General features: G+C 40.4%; 1 protein-coding gene across 2 annotated transcripts in view; it reads right to left on the reverse strand.

The window, feature by feature from the left end:
* CTNNA3 (catenin alpha 3) overlaps positions 1-17,529 on the reverse strand; it is a 467,065-nt gene that overhangs the window by 97,584 nt on the left and 351,952 nt on the right. For both annotated transcript variants that reach the window (XM_031053362.2, XM_031053363.2), the window contains exon 11: positions 14,885-15,085. In XM_031053362.2, the coding sequence (XP_030909222.2) occupies positions 14,885-15,085 (201 nt within the window). The remainder of the gene's footprint in view (positions 1-14,884; positions 15,086-17,529) is intronic.

Below are 17,529 nucleotides of genomic sequence, written 5' to 3' on the forward strand. Positions count from 1 at the left end.
GCATGCATGTTTCAGTGTAACACTAGCACTAAATACACAGTAGTTTGACCAGTGTTTCATATCATTAGCTTTCACATCTTAGTCCAGTTCGACTTGCAATGTCAAACTGCCACTGCACCACTTCACTTTCTATAGAGAAAAAGGCAGAAAGTCAATTTATTTTAAGGAGAACCATCTAGGCCATAAATCTGCAAAGGAACCCTTTGTACCCTAACATGCTTGGTCTGTATGACACTTCTTAATATTTCTCATATCTAGGCACTTTTTTTTGCAATTTTTACAACACTTTGGGATGTTTTATATTACACCTAAAGGACAAAAATAAAACATGCCTTTGTTTTTCCTCTGCATGCCACACTGCATTTCATTGAAGTCATGAACAATAAAATACAGGAAAGTAAAAGGAAGAACTTTTCTGCAACTACCCCCCCCCCCAAAAAAAAGGCAGCTGTATTTCTATTTTTGACAATTTGAGACATCACACAGAATGTCTCTTTTGCAATGGCAAAAAAAGTAACATGTGAGAGTTTAATAAATAATATTTCACAGTAGAGACTGTGGTTTACCAAACATAACAAAATGGATTTGTCTACACAGAAGCATTGAACAGTGGGTGTATACTATCTTGAGTACCAAACACAATGGGCTCTTGAGCCAAATATATACCTGTAAAAGAAGACAAGGCTATATCCAGCGCCCTCAGTTACTGAAGAAAGGTCCAGACCAGGCAAAACATGGGAACAGTAACCGCAGTCCTGCCCATCTCTTGCTAGAAATGTAAAGATTAGAAAGATGCATAGGTAGGTATGTGTGAACAGGAACAAGAGCACTGCATACATCTCTGCCAAACACTGCTAGAAATCTCTACACAAGATTACTGTGTTTGCTGCCTTCGGCAGTAAATGTATGTCCCTATAAAATCAGCTGCATACTTGACACATGAATGATTTGTTTCCCAAAGGCAGCTTAGATTATTGCATACCTGTAAGATAAACTTAAAGAATCAAAACAAATCTGAATGTTGACACTGTTACAATTGGCCGCAAGGCATACTTATTTAAACTGGTATTAAATGAAACAATCATCCTATAGGGACAGCAAGAATTGGATTCCAAGTGGTGAGAAAGAATTCCCCATGAGAACAGGGGAATGCTTCACAAGGAGAGGTGGGCTGCATCTGCAGGTTTAGAGAAAAAACTGCAGAAACAGTGTTCTTCAAATTTCTCCTTCTATTTACCACCCTAACTACAGAACACAAATGGCATACCAGAAATGAAAACTAATGGCTACAACTACAGTATTCTGAAAGAGGGGCTTCAAAGAAACCACCAGAGATGCTGTTCACTCTTTACATTTTGCCTCATTGCAAACAACCTGCAGGTTTTAAATGCCTGTATCTAAGTTCTGGGCTAGAACATGCTGGTCTTACAGGCTGCACAGAGAAGATGCGGATGCCCCGTCCCTGGCAGTGTTCAAGGCCAGGCTAGATGGGGTTTTGAGCAACCTGGCCTAGTGGAAGGTGCCCCTGCCCATGGCAGTGGGGTTGGAACTGGATGACCCTTAAGGTCCCTGCCAATGCAAACTATGAGTGTATGATTCTATACTCTAACAGTACTTGAGAACGTGCTTCTGAAAATGTGGGGTCCAACAGTGGTGAACTGTATCTTGAGAAATGTCTTTTTCACTGTATCATCAAAAAGCATTGTGCAGTGCATATGCAAACGCTCTGTACAGATGAGGAACTCTGGTCTCATTAAAAGTTCCAAATTACATGCAAAGATCAATTTGCAAAACCTCTATTTTGGTTTTAGAACTTTCCAGATCTGAAACATCTGTAGGAAACAGTTCCATTCAGATACCTTAAGAGATCTGTTCTCTGGCCTAATTAATTGGTTCTAATAAACAGATCACTCATTAGAAAACAACAAGAAAAGCACCCAAACAAAACAAACAAAAACCAAACAGCCCCACACAAACACATAAAAAACCCCACCAAACAAAAAAACCCCACAACAAAAAACATCCCCTAAAAACTTGACCTTGAGGCCAAGAATAGTGAGCTACACTGACAACTTCCATAATGTTTAAATTCCAAGCAACATAAAACTTCAAAGTCCTATCTCAACTATACTTAGAATATTGCCATGAGGCTGATGAGCAACAGATAAAGTTAAATATCAGGAAAATGCAGTGTCTAAATCTGAGTTAACTCCAGTAATCCTGTAAGGTAAAGAAGAAGGGAAAACCAGCCCTAGTCCCAGAGTTTCTAACATACAAACTTCTGCATTATCCCCAGCCCAGTGATAAATATGACTCACAGGCAGCCTTCACAATGCCACCTTCTGGACAACCATTTCTACTCCAGGAAGGTAAGAAATGACTGCTCGGGAAGCAAATGCTGTCCTGGTAACATTCTTCCAGCACCTCTGCTTACAACCAAATTTTGAGGCCAAACCACATTCATGCCCATGCAGGAAGACAAAAATGAACTCTAAGTATAGTTCCCACCTTGAGACAGAGTCTGGAGTAGTTGCTACCATACTAACACAATCTGTAGGAGGATCCTCAATTTGGACAGCTTTAGGCCTCTCCTATTACATCCCTAAATATGCTAAAAGTTTGAGAACATGGTTCTCAAACTTACAGACACTTAGAACATTGCATTTTAATATGTAAGGTTGATACCTACTATAAGAACTTGACTCAAAATGGTTTTATTTTGGTGGTCCTAATTTGTAGTGAAAAATTATTTTCAGACTAAGGAATAAAATAATTATAATTAGAAGATCAGTGAACAAATACCAAACTGTACATATGAGCAAACTAAACACATTTATCACATAATCAAGCATCCACCTATGCTGTAAATATAACTGTAAACCCAAATTAGCAATCCAATCTCCAGACTCACTGATCTTTTTATTACAGCTATGCTTTTAAAGACTTTCTGTCAGAAGTGTTGAAGCATGACCTCACCATCTGATTGAGCTGAAAAAGGAGGCCAAGGGAGAAGATTTTACAAAAAAAAAAGGAATCTGGGGTGGAAATTCCTACACTTCTGAGTATAATGAAAGATGGACATTATCATAATTTTCTTGCTGCAAGCAGGAGATCCGTCTCTGGACACCTGGCTTCCCTGAATGCAAAGGCACATCAGAGGAGAAATTTTCAGTATTGTGACACAAAACCATCTTACCCACAATCCCCTACAGAAAGTAATGACAACTAGAGACATATAAGATAACAAAGAACACATTTCTTTTGCAGAAAGCAGTGCTGCTGTGCTTGAGCACCTTCTTTCACAAAAAAGAGTTTAGCTCTGGATGAGGCTATTAAGGAACCCAGTTGTACTGGTTCCTGCTTGTTATGGGTTTGAAAAGGCTCAGGTTCCCTAAACCTGCCTTAAACCACTCACCAATATGAAAAAAATAAAACCAAGAGGGAGCAACTTCAGCGCACTGAAACAAGTGTCAGGAGGCAAAAAAAAAAAAAAAAAAAGTTAGTTTCTTCTCAGCGGATGACTGCAAAAGTATAATAAGCATCAAAGTATGCATCAAAATGCATCACCAGGTGCTCTGCAAAAATTTCTCATATAGATAATGCTCCAGGGAAAAATAAACCAACCCAACTCAAGAACTCAAAACAGCATCTAGTTCATCTTCTGCTCAAAGAGGTATGAGTTGTGCCAAAGTTTGCCCTATCGGACTTTGACCAAAATCTCACTTGTCAACCTTTCGAAAGCTGTCATGAAGATTTGGATAGAACCTTCATATCTTTTTATCTTGTCAAAACTGATTTAACTATATCTACCACATGTATTTGAGAGCATTTTTTTTAAATCTAATTAAAATATAAAACTCACTGGGAAAGTCATTCTGAAAATTGTTTCAAGTGGAATCAGAAGATGACTGAAAGCCCAAAAGATCAAACATAAATACAACAGAATGAGCAGAGGATCAAGGTACACAATGGCCCCCAAATCAGACTGAATTCACATGAAGAATTAAACTATTCACACAACCTAACAAAATTGCTTTTATCTTTTTTACTAAAAAATGAAGAAACAGAGAATATGATACTCTCATTTACCATCTCTCTACTAAAAACATCAGGATGGGCTACCACATAAAATAAAGAAGAAAATAAAAAAAGGTAGAATACTGAAATAATCCCAGTCATACTATTCAACTTGCTCCTTCCTTTGATTCTTATCCAGGAAAAAAAAAAAAAAAAAGCATTCAAAGCAAGAATGGGCTGTTTGCACTCAGTACGTTAACAATAATTCATCTTGCATTTCATGTTTTCCCCCTACAGAAATCTTGTCTTAACCAGTCAGCTACCAATAACATGTTATCGATATATTCCTCTGAATATGCCTTAAATTTCTTAATCAACATTTACAGATATTAGTGCAAGTGCTAGTATTATTAGCCGGAAAAATTTCTTCAGGTAAAGAAAGTTCTGTACAAGAAAACAGAGAAACAGTGAGCAGGATTAATTGTAACAGGTCTGACTGTTCTGTACAGAAAATCATTTTGAATCCTAACTGCAAAGGACTGCTGACAGACAAGAAAGTGTGTGTTAGTTTTATTTCCTCCTAATTTCACTTCTATGTAAAAAGTATGGAAAGGCTGAAAAAGTTCCAGAAGGTCTTTTAGTTCTTTACTTGCAGTTTAGTTTACAAAGGCTGACTACAAGAATACTTCCTCCTAACCTGCAATGCAGAAAGAGTAACTTCTCCAAAATTCAAAAACATTAGTTATCAATTCACTAACAATGGTTATAAACTGAATAAAAATGCACTGAATAAAACTAACATTACTTCTAACACTATTGAGATATAATCTGAAGGTGTTTTTAGCTACATGTTCTTATTTGCCTCACAGAACAATATATAAGCAAGACAAGAAATGAAGCTTAAGTAAATACAAGATGACTGTGCTGTTTTGAAGAAATCTGGAACACTGCTGAAAATCATACTCTTAGGTCTCAGGAAAAAAGGAAGCCAACATAGTTTTAAAAGAGCATACTACAGCACAAGCACTTTGCAAAACAGAGTACCAATAGGCTTTAAATGGTAATCTGCCTACCTGGAAATATATGAGATTAAAACATGCGATCGACTGAATCCATTTGCAACTTTACTGTGTTTCACCTCCACTTAATATACATGGTACTTCATATAAGAAGTTTTTATTAGCATTCTGGAGAAATTTGTAGATTCAGAATGAGGTTATCTACAACCCTTCTATACTTAAAGTCCTTCACAAATACTAATGTTCTATTTTTAACAAAGTCACTAAGGAAAAGAAGGAATGGTCCTCTGTGAATTTGAGACTGCTACCGCAGAGTATGAATGCACATGTTAAAACAATTTCCCAGAAAAAAATTACTCTCATCTGAATGCAGCTGGTGTCTAACACAAGGGAAAAAAAATACCATAAAACTGTTTGAAAATTACTTCCATACGTCATTTGTATCTACCTCCTCCTCAAAAATAAGACCAATACTACATCAGGTCATAGTTTTGGCTACTTAGGTCTTAAAAGCCTCAAAGGAGAGAAATCTCACTGCATGTCCCCAAAGAACAAAAATCTCATTGCACATCTCTTCTAGAGTTGCACTATACAGGAAATACTCCCTCTCTTGCAATGTGTCCTGCTGAACTCATGCTGTGTACTGTGAGTACTGCCCTTTGTTGTGCTGTCTCTACCAAGAAGAGCCTGACATCTACTGTCTCTAATCGTCTCTCAAGAAGTTGTAGGCTTCTATTTGATTGCCCCTTGGCCTCCACACAAGCTCTTGATCTCTCACTATCCTCACAGGACACCTGCTCTAGTCCCCTGGCCAATCTGAGAGCCCTGTTTTCCAGAGCTTTTCTCCCCTTTTAGCTTCCATGGCATGCCAGGAGAGGGTAAAATACTTAATCAGCATCAGAGTGGCCAGCAGAAACAGACCACAAAGCCTTCTTATATTTTCTCCTTGGCAGGTGCCTTTTGAGTGAGAGAGAATGTAACATTCTTAAACTAGAGAAAACAGACAATTCCTACTGAACAAAGAGAACTGCCATTCATTTTGCATAAGCTGTTGTGACAAGCCTACAAACTGTATTTGAAAAAGGCAAATGAAACATCTAGCAAAATCCTTAGCTTGTGCACATAAGCATGTAAGAAATAGAAAAGCTAAATAAAAAGCAGAAGATGGAACGGCACTTGTATCAGCATTCCTATCTTTTATTGCTAAGATAAATCACCTTTTCCCAGGAAAAAGCAATGCAGTACATTTAATCCATCAGAAACATTTAATAAAGTACTGTACCGAAAATTTCTTTCTCTGGTGGAGTGGACCAGTATTAGCATGGAGGCTGCACAACTTATCATCACTGAAGGGGCTGGAAAGTGAGAGGAGATTCTGGAATGTGGCCAAAATAACAATTTTGGGATCAAGAAATAAACAAATAAATAAATGAACAAATAAAATTCATTACTAATAATGGCAAACAGTATGATGTTAAAGCATCCTGCCAATACAGAAGACCACTGGGTCAGGAAGAATACAATCACTTTTAGGACAAAATCATAGGAAAGGACTTAAAAAATAAAGGGCAACTGAAACTTGTGAAGGTTTCAAAGAAAATCAACAAGACTTACACAACTTAAGCAAATGTATCTGTAAAAGATCTGTACTCTTTCAGTATTAAGAGGGACACATTTGGAATCCACAGTTACAGATACAGGCTTATAACCATTTTTTGATGCAGGAAGAAATTTTCAAATCCATGTTCAATTTTATATCTGGTATATTTATATCACCTCTCTGTTCCAGAGATTAAACTCTTTTGTCTTAATCCATTCTTCAAAGCGAGTGAGCAAAGTATTCTGTGTCATACCAGCACTGATCTCAGAACAATGCCTACAGCTGACCTTTAATTTGAGAACAGTTCAATTTGGGTTGCATTCCAAATATAATTTTATCACTATTCTTAAAGTTAAGCCCTGTATCTATGTGAATTACAAGATATTTCATAATTCCAGTTGCTAGAAGCTGTGGAAAATGGTTTGCTGTAATTCAATCAGCACTACTGCAATTTAAAAAATGTGGACTCAAAATTCTAGTGATTCAAAGAATACCTCCACTAGTTCCTTAGGACTGTTAAGAGTACTTATCATCTGGTAGCCACAATACAAGGAGGACACTGACCCACTGGAGTGAGTCCAGAGGACAGCCATGAAGATCATCAGAGGGCCGTCCTATGAAGAAAGGCTGAAAGAGCTGGGCTTGTTCAGCCTGGAGAAGGCTCTGGTGAGACCTCAGAGAAGACTTCCAGTGCTTAAAGGTGCCTACAACAAATCTGGAGAGGGACTTTTTACAAAGGCATGTAGTGACAGGACAAGAAGGAACGGCTTTAAATTGAGAGAGGGTAGACTCAGATCAGATATTAATAAGTTCTTTCTGTGAGATTGGTGAGACTGGAGCAGGTTTCCCAGAGAAGCTATGGATGCCCCATCCCTGGAAGTGTTCAAGGCCAACCTTGATGGGGCTTTTAGCAGCCGGGTCTTAGTGGATAGTGTTCCTGCCCATAGAACGGGGTATATGGACCCAGATGATCTTTCCCTGTCCCCTTCCAATCCAAACCATGTTATGATCTTTGTCTCCAGCCTTTTCCTTGTTTTTTACAAGATCTAAATAACTAGAGGATTTATATATGTGTATACATGCATATGTATGTATATAGTATATCATACATTGACATGAAAGTGTAACTGCAGCTAAAATTTGCAGCTAAATAAATACAGGCTTTATTCTATATTAACAGAATATGCTGTAATATAAATTATTTACTTAAATTTAACTTCTGCTGATTCTGGCAGAGAGTAAAATGAGACAGTAGACTTTGATATTTAGAAGTAGAGTACAAGGTTATTTTTCCAATTATGAAGAGGAAATACCTTATGTTTTAATAAATAATGTTTCTAGAGGTTTCATTTTGCTTTCATGCAACAGTACACAAACCCTATGAAAATGCAAGGATCTGCATATTTGAATCTAGTCAATAGTGCCAGACATCAGGAATGACAGAGTGTTACCAGTAGAAACATTTTCACAGTCTTTAACATAGCAGAATAACGCCTGAAGCTTTATTTTTTCATATTATTTAGCTATTTCTTATTAGCTTTCACTTGTAAAATCAAGATAGGAAATGCTAGTTTAAACAAGTGCCTGCACAGAGTATGCAGACTACATAGAATAATAGAATCATAGAATAGTTAGGGTTGGAAAGGACCTTAATATCATCTAGTTCCAACCCCCCTGCCATGGGCAGGGACACCCCACACTAAACCATGTCACCCAAGGCTCCATCCAACCTGGCCTTGAACACTGCCAGGGATGGGGCATTCACTACGTCCCTGGGCAACCCATTCCAGTACCTCACCACCCTAACAGTAAAGAATTTCTGCCTTATATCCAGTCTAAACCTCTGCTGTTTAAGTTTCAACCCGTTACATGACTGAGCGCTCTTTTCTTCAGTGGTCTGTAAAGGTTTCACAGAGCCTGAGGCACGCATTTTCAAGGCATGATCCTCCATGCTGACTTCCAATCATCTAGAGCAGGACTTGGCTGGAATGCTTTGCAGTTTTCTCTCCTACCCACATACGTACATGATCTTCCCTCTGAAGCCTAAGAACAGGAGGGGACAGAGTATGTCCCAGTCTCATTGTGATGAAGAACAAGGATGCAGTGAGCATGATACTGGCTGAGACCAGGATCTGGGAAACGTTTCTGCACCCCACAAGTAGATGTAGCTTCATGAACTCACACAGTGTCACAGGGAACTCGAGGACAGACAGTGGCAGTCCGAATGACCTATAGAATCACAGAATCATTTAGATTGGAAAAGACCTTTAAGATTGAGTCCAACTGTAACTATACTCACAATCAGACCACATATTCTCTTCCAGCAGTCTTCTGCTTCATTACTTTCCAAACTGACCCCATGGACACCCGCCCTTTCTAATGTGTGGCCCTGGCATACATCTAAAGCAGGTCCATCCAGAGACCTGAATTAAGCAGCTGTTTTGTAACATAACTGCATATGATCACTTAATCACCATGCCATAATTTCATACACAGAGTGCAAATCAAAGCTGCAAAGACAGTTTTAGTTTTGGTATCAGCTAACTACTAGGGGCTTGACTGCACAACAGAAATGGTATTCTTACACGGTCTTGTTAGTTTGCTTGGGGTTTTTCTTGTTGAAGAAAAGAGAAGGAGCAAAATGGAGGAGTGACATAACATAAGCCTGATAAAACAGACACTCTGCTGTATGGTGCTGGCAAGATCCATTTGTCTGTTAACAACTCGTATCTAAACAAGATTACTCAACCTGAGCTAAGGAATTAAGCACCAGTTTCTAACACTCACTGTAAGGCAGCATTATGATACTACTGTTGAACAGCTCACTTTACTATCTCTAATATATCTGATGTCTTATAGCTAAACACACAGATTAGCAATCTTATGCTCTTTTCTTGAACATACTGTAATGCAGACAATTTAACCTCTTTTTTTTGTATAAATGACTTCAACATATGTGCTACAATTTAACCTCAGTCTTTGTTTTAACAAAGAGTAAGTGTACCTGTCCCTCTTTTTACACAATTTTTCTGTCCTGTTACCTCGAATCTGCACCCTCCCCATATCTGGCTCCCGTTCTCTCTTTTTCTTTTTATTTCTCTGCAATTTCCGTGTACACTATTATGCTATAATTGTATTTTCACTTACTCTACACTCTACTGCAATAATTTCTTTCCAGTAACACATAACCTTTTCACTGGGCATAAAGGATGCACTTCACTGCCATAGGTTACTCCTGTCAGCTAACTTCAGGGCTAATGACAGCATAAATACACAGTTCTCTCCTAGTGAAGTGCACCTTCCTATCAACTGGCTCCCGAAAGACCCAGCAGTAATAGAATATTTTCGGCTACACCTGAGGGTTGCAGCTTACCCACATTTTCCCTGTAAGCTGTAACAGTTAAATATAAAAATGAAAACCATCAAGAAAACAAAAAATGTCCCATGACTTGATCTTTGTACACTGCAGATCAGATAAATATGGGTGGGAATGAAATGCGCATTTCTTTTTTTTTTTCACTGCTACTGAATGATGTAAAGACAGCGAATCTTAGGTTTGAAGTACTACAAGGACATCTAAGATGACACCATGCTTGATGTCCCATGACAAAGGCAAACATTACAACTAAAACCATTTTTATGTCTTGCTGTTTTCTGTAGATAAGCCAGATTCAAACATGTTATATATCACTGTTGAAGCAAGGCAACAGAACAGAAATCAGTGTCATAGAATAATAGAATAGTTAGGGTTGAAAAGGACCTTAAGATCATCTAGTTCCAACCCCGCTGCCATGGGCAGGGACACCTCACACTAAACTATGTCACTCAAGGCTCTGTCCAACCTGGCCTTGAACACTGACAGGGATGGAGCATTCACAACTTCCTTGGGCATCTGATTCCGGTGCCTCATCCGCTTACAGCAAAGCACTTCTTCCTTATATCTAACCTAAACTTCCCCTGTTTAAGTTTGAACCCCTTATGCTTGTCCTATCACTACAGTCCCTAATGAAGAGTCCATCATCAGCATCCCTATAGGCACCCTCCAGAAACTGGAAGGCTGCTATGAGCCTTCTCCTTTCCAGGCTGAAGAGCCCCAACTTTCTCAGCCTGTCCTCATAAGGGAGGTGCGACATCCTTGTGGCCCTCCTCTGGAATTTTTCCAACAGCTCCATGCCCTTCTTACATTGAGGACACCAAAACTACACACACTGCTCCAAGCGGGTTCTCACAAGAGCAGAGTAGAGGGGCAGGATCACCTCCTTTGACCTCCTGGTCACGCTTCTTTTGATGTAGCCCAGGATACAGCTGGTTTTCTGGGCTGTGAATGCACACTGCTGGCTCATGTTCATTTTCTCATCAACTAACACCCCCAAGTCCTTCTCCACAGGGCTGCTCTGAATCTCTGCCCAACCTGTAGCTGTGACTGGGATTGCTCCAAACCAGATGTAGGACCTTGCACTTGTCATGGTTAAACTTCATGAGGTTGGAATCAGCCCACCTCACAAGTGTGTTGAGGTCCCTCTGGATGGCATTCCTTCAGTTCACTGTATCAAGTGAGCCACACAGCTTAGTGTCATTGGCAAACTTGCTGAGGGTGCACTCAATCCCACTGTCCATGTCACCAACAAAGATGTTGAGCAAGACTGGTTCTAACACTGATCCCTGAGGGATACCACTCGTTACTGGTCTCCAGCTGGACATTGAGCAATTGACCATAACTCTTTGTGTGTGGCCATCCAGCCAGTTCTTTATCCACCAAATGGTCCACCTATCAAATTGATGTCTCTCCAGTTTAGAGACAAGGATATCGTGTGGGACAGTGTCGATTGCTTTGCACAAATCTAAGTAGATGACATCAACTGCTCTGCCCCTGCCCATCAGTTCTGTAGCCCCATCATAGAAGGCCACCAAATTGCTCATGCAGGATTTCCCCTTAGTGAAGCCATGTTGGGTGTCACAAACCACATCATTATTTTTCATGTGCCTTAGCATGTCTTCCAGGAGAATCGGCACAAAGATTTTGCCAGGCACAAAGGTGAAACCAACTCATCTTTAGTTCCCTGGGTCTTCTGTTTTCCTCTTCTTGAAAATGGGGGTTGTATTTCTCTTTTTCCAGTCGTCAGGTACTCCACATAACTGCCACAATTTTTCTAATATGATGTGCAATGACTTAGCAACATTAGCAACATTAGCAACAAGCTCCTTCAGGACCATGGATGGATTTCATCAGGTCCCAAGGACTTGTGCACATTCAGGTTCTTAAGATGATCTCGAACCTGATCCTCTCCTACAGTGGGCCCAAGGTCTTCATTCTCACAGTCCCTGCATCTGCCTTCCAACACTTGGGTGGTGTGGTCAGAGCACTTAATAGTGAAGACTGAGGCAAAGAAGTCATTGAGAACCTCAGCCTACTCCAAATCCAGGGTAGCCAGCTGCCCTTATTGCTTCCTGAGAGTGCCCACATTGTCCCTAGTCTGTCTTTTATTTGCTACATACTTACAGAAGCCCTTCCCGTTATCATTCACATCCCTTGCCAGACTCCATTCTGACTGGGCCTTAACTTTCCTGATCTGGTCCCTAGCTTCCCTGATCTGGTCCCTAGCTTCCTGGACAACATCCATGTATTCTTCCCAGGCCACCTGTTCTTGTTTCCACCTTCTGTAAGCTTCTTTTTTCCCTTCTAAGTTTTTCCTCAGCAACTCCTTATCCATCCATGAAGGGTCTCCTGGCCCTCCTGTCACATTCCCTTCTAGTCAGGACACAATGGTCCCAAGCTTGGAACAGCTCGGTGACCCTTGAATATCAACCAGCAGTCTTGAGCTCCCCTGCCCTTTAGGTTTTTTTCATAGGAACCTTACTGAGCAGGCTGCTGAATAGGCCAAATCTGCTCTCTTGAAGTCCAGTGCAGTGAGCTTGCTGCATGCTTTTCTCCCTGTCCTGAGGATTTTGCACTTGACTATCTCATGATCTCTACAACCAAGGCTGCTCTGGAGCATCACATTTACAATCAGCCCCTCCCTGTTGGTGAGCACAAGGTCAAGCAGGGCACCTCTCCTTGTCGGCTCCTCTGTTACTTGCAAGAGGAAGTTGTCTTCCAGACAACCAAGGAACCTCCTGGAGTGCTTGTGCCGAGCCGTACCATCCCTCCAGAAGGTATCAGCGTGTTTCAAGTCCCCCATGAGGACAAGTGCCTGCAAGCGTGAGGCCGCCTCTATTTGTCTGTAGAGTGCTTCATCCACAGAGTCCTCCTGATCAGGAGGTCTGTAACAGATCCCTGCAGTGATGTCCCCTATCACTGCCCTCCCTTTGACCCTGACCCTCAAACTATCTGTTGACTGATCACCTGTCCCCAGACGGCGTTCCATACTTTCCAGCTTACCACTGACCATAGGCTGGAGTGGCTGAAATAGCTCTGCATCGATCCAAGCACTTAGTACATGTGCTGGCAACTGACTGGGAGTGTGGCCATGGATCGATGACTCCCTTCCCCAACACATCCAGTTTAAACCCTCACTCCTGCCTCACCAGACCAGTGCAGGCACTCTCTACCCTCGGAGCTCTGCGCTGCTGCCTCCTCTCTCACCGGCAATGTCTGGTTCCGACGCTGCCACCGCCGAGGCAGCCGGAGCAGAGCTCCCGGACCGGCCCTGGCCCTGAGGGCAGCGCTCCCCATCCTGCTCGCGCTGCCGGCACCAACTGTCGCCCCACGCCCTGTTCCAGCCCTCCCCTGGGCTGCGTTCCACCCGCTCAGGGCGGGGCCGTCCCTGCTGGCTCCGAGTGCGTGCTCGCGTCAGCGGAGCTGCGGCTCCTGGGCAAGAGCTGCCGAGGGCTGGAGGCTGCCTCGGTGCCTTCTGCTGCTCAGAGCTGAGGCTCCTGGACTGAAGGCTCCTCTCTGCAGATACCTCGGCAAAACAGTGTTTAAACATTACCAGTTTCAAGAAAGAAGAGCTCAGCTTTTACACGGGTGTCAAAACCATGCTTCCTAGAACTGCCAATTCTCTTGGTATTTGTCACAGTACTTTCAAAAGTTATGAAAAGAAGAATGTCATGTTGCAAGTTCTCAACTCTTGTATCAAATTCTCAGAAAAGAGGATAAAAACATTCAAGTCTATTTCAAATTCTTCTCACTATTCTGTCCCTTCTGCTAATTTATTGCAATGTCAGTTCACTCTTTTCACATGAAGACAGTTCTGTCCTGGATGTATTTGAACTGATGAAGAAAAAGCTCGAACAAAATTCCTGTCTTTTCTTGCAGTAAAGTAGAGTAAATGTCAAGTATAAGGTACAAGAAATTTATTTAGACTGAGAAAGCTAGGATTTAGACTTCTGAGTTCATGAAGCTAAATCCTATATTCCAGAGATGTTCAGACTTGCCAGAAAATTTACTAGTAACAATTATTTAACTGCCTGACTGTTAGAAATGATACTAATGAAAACATGGAAGTCCTGGGAGCTCCACATATTTTTTAATGTGAAATATACAACATGAAAGGCCAAAGATTCATTTCTATAAACAACTATTGTAGACCACAGAAACATAAACAACTATTGTAGACCACAGAAACCATTTACAGAATAGTGCTGTTACGCCCCTCCTGACAGTACAGGAATATTCCAATACAGGATACCTTCTTTTTGAATATCATGAAAAAGTAAATGGACATTATTTACCATTTTAGTAAGTTCCAAATTTGCTTAGGAAAACTGAAGGTGTTTGGGAATATTTAACCACTTTTCAACTGTCCTTAAAAGTTTTGTGGTAGTACCCACAAATCATGAACCTGCTTCTCTTTCTCTGAGTTTGCCTTTGATCCACTTACAATAGATGTGGTGAGGTCAGTACAACTAAGTGGAAAGCTGCTGCCTCATCAGTTACAAGTCTCCAAACATGTTATGTGCATTTATGTAAGAACTGCAGTCAGCTGGGGGCTGACCTACCAGAAAGCAGTTCTGCTGAGAAGGACCTGGGAATGCTGGCAAATGTTAAGTTGACTACGAGCAGGCAGCGTGGCCCTGTGGCCAGGAGGACCAATAGTATCTTGGTGTGCATGTTAAAATTAATCTTAAAAAATTGTTTTGAACTGCGTATCATCATAATTGGATAACATGCTGGAAGCAGATTAGAGCTCATATAGTAAATCATTAGGGATTCACAGGATTCTCTTTAAATGTTAAATTAAAGCAAGTATTTAAAGTGAAGTTTATATCATGAAAGAAACTAAGAATATATTTTAGAAATTAGACTTACCAGTCCTCGTCAAATACTGAACATTTGACATCACTTCTTCAGTGTAAGTCCCTGGTTCGTAATTATCCATCTCACCCGAAACGATATGAGCTACTCTTGAAGCACGACCTCGGATTGCACCTGCTGCACGATCTAAATTGTCTGCATTTTGCTCTCTCAGTGCAATGATACACTTGTTTACGTCCTCAAGAATATGGCTTTCTGCAAATAAAACAATATTTCTTTTAAGAGGAGACCCTTGTGCAATCAGACATATTTTAGACATGGAATTGATCGCATTTTTCTTCCCCTATTGAAATGCATTGGCCAACACAAGCTTGGATAAAAAACTTACAATGTAAAATGAACACTGAACTGTCCTTGAAATTCTTAAAACAACTTACTGAATCTTAGAATTCAAAGGTAGAGTAATAGTCTCCTATAAGCAACAGCAACAATAAAATGTTGTGAAAAATCTGAAAATCACAAAACCTCACATGCATAGCAAATATTTGCAGAATGAAGGAAAATTTCATGGGAGTAAAACTGTTACTTACTTTTGAAACTTTCTTAAGCCTTAGGTGACAAAAGTTGCCATGAGTTGAATCTCTGTCAACAACTGCTCCAACAATTAAACTAACTTGTTTTATATCAGTGTGTCAGGATGGTCACGCTGAATCAAACTCTTAGATTAATAGAATGAGCAGTATTTTTCCCTGGTATTAAAATTATGCTACTACTCATTAAATTATTGAAATACGCATCATTATAGATTACGTATTTTACATATGATTTACATTTCTTATACCAATATATTTACTACATTACTATGTATATTGTAGGTTTATATGCTATTGATCAGGTTAAAAAAAAATATGTGCAAATATGCACATACATACAGGATCACTTATCAATATATTAAAATGATGATACAGCACTGGCTTTCCTGATACAGCTACTTTATTTCACAATGTCTTCTTGCCAAATAATATTCCTCCCCTTCAGCTCTGTCATTGCCTAATAATAGCACATCTCTTTTTGTATTATGATGCTTTCATTCCTTCAATATTCTTTCCTTATTAGAATTTTCCTGTTTAAAATTCATCACCACCTCAGAAATATAAAGCCCCATTAAGGAAATAAATTATTTCTTGCATCATCTTTTCTACAGCAACTGATTTATTGTCAACTCTAGTTACATGATTTGCCATAACATATTCTAAGCTTATACATTTTTATTTTGCAAATTAAAACATACACACACTACAATCACCTTCTGTCTGAACAAATATATATACATTCAAAATTTTACATTTGCAAGAATACTGTTGAACTTCTACCTGAAAGTCAGTGTGGTTTCAGATCCAATAGAAGTACCACAGATCTGGTATTTATTCTCAGACAACTGCAAGAAAAGTGTAGAGAACAGAATAAGGGGCTCTATGTAACTTTTGTTGACCTCACCAAAGCTTTTGACACTGTGAGTAGAAAAGGCCTGTGGCTGATCTTGGAATGATTAGGTTGTCCCCCCAGGTTCCTCAAAATGATTATTCTGTTACATGAGGATCATCAAGGCCAAGTCAGATATGGCGATGCACTCTCTGAACCCTTCCCTATAACCAATGGTGTGAAGCAAGGTTGCATTCTCACACCAACTTTATTCACAATCGTCTTCAGCATGATGCTTCAAAGGGCTATGGTAGACCTCGACGAACAAAATGGCATCTATATTTGATATCGTACTGATGGGAGCCTGTTCAATCTAAGGTGACTGAAGGCCCACACTAAGAACCTAAATCATCTTGTCCATGAACTGCTTTTTGCTGATGATGCTGCCCTTGTTGCCCACACAGAAGCAGCTCTGCAGTGTTTAACATCTTGCTTTGCGGAGGTGGCTGAGATTTTGGGGCTGGAAGTCAGTTTGAAGAAGACAGTAGTTCTCTACCAACCTGCACCACAAGAAGATTATCATCATCCTCACATTACCATTGGTGACTCAGAGCTTAAGTCAGTTCATTAGTTCAGCTATCTGGGAAGCATTATTTCCTTGGATGCCATGATCAACAAAGAGAGACAACAGAATAGCAAAGGCTTTTAGAGCCTTCAGAAAACTATATAAAAGAGTCTGGTGCAATAAACACCTGAAGAAAAGTACAAAGATTAGTGTCTATAAAGCCATTATACTGTCTGCTCTTTTATATGTGTCTGAATCACGAGTTATCTACCGCCATCACCTGTGACTCCTTGAACGCTTCCATCAGCGCTTCCTCCGTACAATTCTAACCATCCATTGGACTGACTATGTGTCAAATGTTACTGTCCTTGAACAGGCAGGGGTCACCAGTATCAAGGCCATATTGCTGAAATTGCAGGTGTGCTGGGCAGGGCATGTCTCTAGGATGAAAGATCATCTCCTCCCTAAGATTGCGTTTTATGGTGAACTTGCCACCAGTTGCCGCAAGAGAAGTGCCCCAGAGAAGATATATAAGGACTCCCTGAAACAATACCTTAGCCTTGGCCACACTGACTATCATCAGTGGTCCACCTTGGCCTCCAATCGGGAGACTTGGAGACACACTATACATAATACCGTTGTCTCCTTTGAGAACACGCGCGGAACCAGTCTCGAGGAGAAAAGGCAACGTAGAAAGAATCACGACCTGCCT

This window comes from Melopsittacus undulatus, chromosome 4 (genome assembly GCF_012275295.1).
Source record: "Melopsittacus undulatus isolate bMelUnd1 chromosome 4, bMelUnd1.mat.Z, whole genome shotgun sequence".
Taxonomy (NCBI): domain Eukaryota; kingdom Metazoa; phylum Chordata; class Aves; order Psittaciformes; family Psittaculidae; genus Melopsittacus; species Melopsittacus undulatus.